Consider the following 6,363-nt stretch of genomic DNA (forward strand, 5'->3'; position numbering starts at 1 on the left):
GTCCCTGGCTGCAGTTGCTCTTTACATCCATACATATTTGTCAACACCCAATATCTTTTCCTTAAGGTAGATTTTCTGACAATATTTGTGATATTGAAATTGCTTCTTTGTTGAATCACCTTTGCTTCAACTGCTGAACCTGTGAAGTAATAATAAAATATCTTGCAGAAAGAATCTGAGTTTGTTGTGTCTCTGGAAAAGTCCGTCTGACAGGTTTTCTGTACACATCCAGGATGGCTGTGCCCTCTGCACATGGTCTCTTTGCTGTGCAGTGACTTCAGCTGTCTGCCCTCTGCACATGGTCTCTTTGCTGTGCAGAGACTTCAGCTGGCTGTCCCCTATGTACATGGTCTCTTTGCTGTGCGGAGACTTCAACTGGCCGGGTCCTCTGTTGTGCAGAAACTTTAGCTGTCTGCCCTCTGCACATGGTCTCTTTGCTGTGCAGAAACTTTAGCTGGCTGTGCCCTCTGCACATGGTCTCTTTGCTGTGTGGAGACTTTAGCTTCTAGTCATTCTGCTTCTTAGCTCTGGGGCTCATAGCTCTACTGTTGGTGTTGTGTGTAAAAAGTTCTCATGTATAGCTATACCAAGTGTTTTCTGTGTATTTCCCTTTAGCCATTTCAGTGTTTCCAGTTGCTCTCCTGTTCACTTTAAGTTTCGTGTAGGGTGAGAGATAAAGATCTCATTCTTCTGCAGGTGGGCATCTAGTTGTGTTAATCCTCTGTTTACTAAGTTTTTTTTCGGTGTTTGTTTTGACACCGTTTTTTGAAAAATAGCGGTGTGCATTCATTTATGAGTTCTCTGTTCTGTTTTGTTTGTCAGCATGTTTGTTTTTGTACTAGGACCATGTGGCTTTCGTCACTGTAGTGCTCTGTAGAATAATTTGAGGTCATATATTATGATGCATCTGGCAGTGTTCTTTCCGCATAGAATTACTTTGGCTACCCAGTTTGTTTTCATATTTCCATATGAGTTTAAGATTTATTTCTACTTCAGTTAATACATCATTGCAGTTTGAAGAAGCTTATATTGAACCTGTTAATTATTCTTGGTGACAGAGCTGTCTTTATGACATTAGCTCTGCCAAGACAGGAGCCTGGGTGTGTTTTAGTCACCTAGTGTTGTCTTCAGCGTTCTTATACTTACCTTCTGCTGAGAGTTTATTCCTAGATTCTTTCTCTCCCTCTTTTAAGAAAATATGGTATACAGGATTTTTTTCTTTTGAGTTCCTTTCTCAGCAAGTTTACTATTGCTGTATAAATAAAAGCTATTACTATTTGTGTTATCATTTTGTATACTGCATTTACCAGATCTTCTAGTTTCCTATTAGACTCACTGTGTCTTAAGTATAGAGTCTTGCCATCTGTACATTAATATTTCCAGTTTTTAATCCCTTTTTATTTCTTTCTCGTTGCTATAGCTGAGATGATGAACACCATATTTTATAAGAATGGAGGAAGTAGGTTCTCTTGTCTTGTTCCAATTGTAGAGGAGATGTCAGTTTTCCCCAGTTAGTACGGTGTTGACTCTAAGTTTGCCGTATCTAATAGCCAATATTACTATATTGTGGTCTATTCCATTTATTCCTAATTTCTTCAAGAACTTTTATCTTTAGTTCAACTCTGTAAATTGCCTTCTCTGTATTTATTGAGATGATGATGTGGTTTCTGTCCTTAAGTCTATTAATATGTTATATTATGTTGATTGAGTTGCATATATTGAACCAACCTTTCATCTCTGGAAGGAAACCACCTTGATCAAGGCATAATCTTATTAATGTGATTTTGACTTCAGTTTACAAAGGTGTTTTTATATCTGTTGATAAAGAAATTAATCATGGTTCCTTTGGTTTGATATCAAGGTGATAGTGATTTAGTAAGATAAAATTGATACTATACCTTCCCCTTTTGTTTTGTGAAATATTCATAAATGCTGATGGGTGTCAGATTTCCTTTAAATATTTGCTACTATTCATCAGTAAATTCATCCAGTTCTGGGCTTTTCATTGTGAAGGGTTACTTATGTACCGCTTCTACTCTTTTAAAGTTATGAATTTGTTTATATTGTTTACATCCTGTAGATTTAATTCCTGTAGGTCATATGCACTTAGAAATTTTTTCTTCTTGATATCCAAACTTGGAACACACATTTTCAAAATATTCTCTAATGATCTTGTGGGTTTCATTGGTGCATGTTCAAGTAATTTCTTTTTCAGGTTATCCCATGGGTAATGGAACATTGTACCCTTGTAGGAGCTTGAAAATTTCCTTCCCCATTTCTTCAGTGAGTCACTGTTCATTTAAAATGTATTGTCTAGTCTTAAAAGTATTTGTGTGTTTTCTAAGGGTCACTGTGGGGTGTGTTTTTCCCACCACATTCAGGGATTATTTCTGCTCTCTGTCTGCCTGTAACATCAATTTTTAGAGAATGGCAGGAATATTCAGTAGATACCTGTTAAATCCACTTTCTCAGTATTTTATAGAATTTGGAGCTCCAAGATTCCGGGTATTAAATACTTACCTACAAATTTTTACTTAAAAAATTAAATAGTTGTGTCCTCTTAAATTGTTCTCTTTATTAGCATATAGTGACCCTCTGTGCTTTATCACATCCATCCATCCATCCATCCATCCATCCATCCATCCATCCATTGTGTGTGTGTGTGTGTGTGTGTGTGTGTGTGTGTGTTTGGGTTTGGGTTGATAGTTTTCTCGCTTTTATTTCATATGAATTCAGTCATGTGGGTTGTCTTCACTTGGGTTTATATTCAGGGGGAAACTGGCTGCAGTAACATTTGTGATGTTTGGACAGTAGTACTATTGTTAGCTGCAGGAGTGAGTTCTGTGTCCCTTACTTGTTCCTATAAGATTTTGAGACAGGGACACTAGCCTTCTGGTTGGGGGAAATGTTGCAAACTCACAGGGATTAAGAGTATCAGTATTTTAAGTAGTCAGTGAAGGAACTGTGGTGAAAAATAGAGTAAGAAGGAAAGTATGTGGGTTAGAGGTTTAAAAAAAGCAGTAGAAAACAATGTATATTAGATTTAGAGAAATGAGACATGGATCTAAGAGCCTTTTCCAAAACGATATAAACCACAGCATATTAATTGACTACTTAAGGTACAAAAGTATGAATATGGAAGAATGAAATTCTTAAAATGGAAAAAGATGTATGTGTATAAAATAGGTTGCTAAAAATCAAAAGATTACTGATAAAAAGCCATACTGGATAAAAGAGAAGAGATACTGTAGTCTCAGGAGTGCTTCTGGACCCTGGGAGGGGAGAGCCTGTCCCTGTGTTGTGTGCATCAGGGTCTGCCACCAACTCCATGGAGCCCCTGTACCTCCTCCTTGCTGTGGCCTGGCTGGGGCTGTCACAGATCTTAACTTTGTACCTGCACCTGTGCTTCTGGCCCTCTACACAGTCTAGCTTGGCGTTTGGTGCTTCCGACCTGATGCTGTGCCATGTTCTGGCCAGATGCTGTGCCATGCTCTGGGTTTTACAGCCCCTTCCCTGGGTCTGATTCACTTGTTGTGTGTGATTTCTCAACTCCACAATCCCTACTCTTCTTTTGCCGGTCAGGCACAGATTTGGCTCAGTCTCTGGCATTCTTTCCACTTCTCCACTGCCTGGCTGTGAGATTGCCTGTTACTCCTCCAGGCAGTGGTGGGGAAGGAGGATTTTAAGTGTTGAAAGCGTTCAGTTTCAGGTTCTTCCACCTCTTTGTAGGGTGTAATTTCCCGAGGTCTAGTTAGCTTGATGTTCTGACTCCAGTTTGAATTTCCAGCAGCTCACACTTGTCTGTCCTGGCAGTCCTCATGCTTTCCCTGGGAGCTAGGAGTCCCGGCAGGGCACTTGCTGGAGGATTCAGCCCTGACCATGCTCCTTGGTGTGGTCAGATGAACTAACTGGCTTCTTTGGGGGCAGGAAATGAAATCCCACTCTGTCTTCTTCCTGTTTTCTGTAGTTCTTTATGTTATTTCTCCATTTTATTCTTTGATTTCTCCTTTTATCTTGCCTTTTTTCTACCCAGACTGGTGAAATCACAGATGCAGTTTGTAACCTGCAGTCTTCCCAGAATGTCAATGTCAGTGTCTGTCTTCTGAGTCTGAGGCGTCTGTAACTTGTCATTTTCTCATCCAGTATCACAGGTACATTGAGATCGCAATAAAACAGTGCAGGAGCTCAGGGATCGATTGCAAAATCCACGGTCTCATCCTGCTGGGACGCATCCGGGCTGAGGAGGAGGATTTGGCAGCGGTTCCTTTTCTGGCTTCAGATAACGAGGAGGAGGAGGACGACAAAGGCAGCACTGGGAGGTGAGAGCTTCTTCCTCTGGGACTGGCTGCCTTCTGTCCCATCCCCAGATTGTGAATCGTGCCTACTAGGATGCTTAGTCGAGTTGTCAAAAATAATTATCTTGCAAGAAAATAAAACATAAAAAATGCACATTTCAAAAATAAATGACCATTAGAGAGAAGATTGGGGAAAAAAAGCTTACTTTTGTTTTTAATCTGAAACGTTCTGTTCCTGTTTTGATTTAAATCCCTGTAGCTTCCTTTTGTTTTCTGTGCTAGATCATGATTTTCGGTAAGAACCAACACCCAAATTGCAGGTGGTTATGTTTAGCTGACCATTCAGTACTTAACATTGTACCACTCATTGAATATTCTGAATGTCAGTATTTGTTTCCCAGCCATATATTTGACCAAAATTATGTTCCATCATAATTTGATACTTTGTATATAAATTTGTTCTACTTTGCCTCTTATCAGATAAGTCAGCTTTTCTACATTTTTTATTTCCATACCATGGGATTTTGATCCCCTAAAGTAAATATTTATTGCTATGTAACATTTGTTTTTTTTTTATATAAAAGATCTGTTTATATATAAAGAGTAGTTTCTAAAACCCAGAATCTTCCATTCCTTGTAAAAATGGATTACAAAAACAAGTAACAGAAGCAGGATTTTAGCACTTGGCATTAAAGTACCAGCCGAGGCCATCTTAACCTTGTCCTGTGCACTGCGAGCATTAATCAGGTAGAGAACTGGAGTACTGTGGCTCCCACCAGGGACAGGTCAGGAGATGGGATCAGCAAGGCATATAGCAACCCAGGAATGCAGTCACGGCAGAACCCCTCCATCCTGGCCTTTCCAGCTTGTGTTGTAGGCAGAGGATGTCAAGGAAGAAAGTAGCATATTGCTTTGATGTATATTAGAATACTTCCAATACCACATAGTTAAATCTGTTTAATTCTATCTTTGAGAAATAAAATGACCACATACATGTTTAGGTACGGACCCTCCTCTCTCCATCCCCCTCTCCAAATACAAAATGCAACAAGGCCACTTGTGGTTGGAACCTGTTAGGTCATTTCCCCAAGGGCTCTCAGGTCCATTTGTGCTCACTGGGCACCCTGTTGAGCACTAGGACTTGTTCTGAGCCAGGAAGCAGTGTTATGTTTAACTTGTGTTTAGGAAGAAAGCAGATATGCACTGGATTATAGATGTTTTGCCTCATGGGATCTTATGGTGCAGGAATGACCGAATTATCTGATACCAGAATGTTCTCCAACAAAAGTACAAGGTTCAAATAATAAATTCTGCTCTTAAAAGATAACACGTTACTGGGTGTGGTGGTACACATCTATAATCCTAGCACCCAGGAAGCTGAGGTGGGTAGATCTCTGTGAGTTTAAAGAACAGCCTAGTCCAGCTAGTGAGTTCCGTGCCAGATGGGGCTACATAGTGAGACCCCATCTCCAAAACAAGCAAATGTATAGAAAGAAAACAGACTAACCTGTAAATGTTTACTGTACTGAAAGTAAGATACAGTGATAATCTGCAGCTGTCGTCCATGTCTGTGGAAATGCCGGTCCTCTGGAGCACTTGTTATATACAGACTGGTGGTTTCATGTGCTAAAGCAAAGCTTTGAGATGGACTCCTTACTTGTTATTTAAAACTCTTTCATGTTTTAAATGCTTTGTTTCTACCATTGTTCCCTGTCTAGTCTCATTAGAAAGAAGACTGCCGGGTTGGAGTCAACAGCTACAATAAGAACCAAAGTGTTTGTGTGGGGCCTGAATGACAAGGACCAGCTGGGTGGGCTCAAAGGCTCTAAGGTACCTACCCCGTTCCCTGTGCCTGATTAATGGCAGTGCTTGCGGCTTGTGCCTGAGGCTCAGCTAGGCAGACTCTTTAACCCTCTTTCTAGATGTGGGTTCTGAGTTCAGACTTTGTGAGCAGCTTCTCTCCTTTATATACAGTTGTATGGAGAGAATGCTTTGTGAGCACAGAGACATGGAACAATAGATCTGAGTGTGCATGCTTGTCATTGTGGAGTGGGTGTGGGTAGAGACA

At 40.2% G+C, this 6,363-nt stretch overlaps 1 protein-coding gene across 2 annotated transcripts in view; it reads left to right on the forward strand.

Moving 5' to 3' along the window:
* The window catches only part of LOC101996525 (E3 ubiquitin-protein ligase HERC2), a 160,101-nt gene that overhangs the window by 96,000 nt on the left and 57,738 nt on the right, over positions 1-6,363 (forward strand). For both annotated transcript variants that reach the window (XM_005357814.3, XM_026784298.1), the window contains exons 56-57: positions 4,144-4,319; positions 6,014-6,125. In XM_005357814.3, the coding sequence (XP_005357871.1) occupies positions 4,144-4,319; positions 6,014-6,125 (288 nt within the window). The remainder of the gene's footprint in view (positions 1-4,143; positions 4,320-6,013; positions 6,126-6,363) is intronic.

Source organism: Microtus ochrogaster, chromosome 22 (genome assembly GCF_000317375.1).
Source record: "Microtus ochrogaster isolate Prairie Vole_2 chromosome 22, MicOch1.0, whole genome shotgun sequence".
Classification (NCBI taxonomy): Eukaryota; Metazoa; Chordata; class Mammalia; order Rodentia; family Cricetidae; genus Microtus; species Microtus ochrogaster.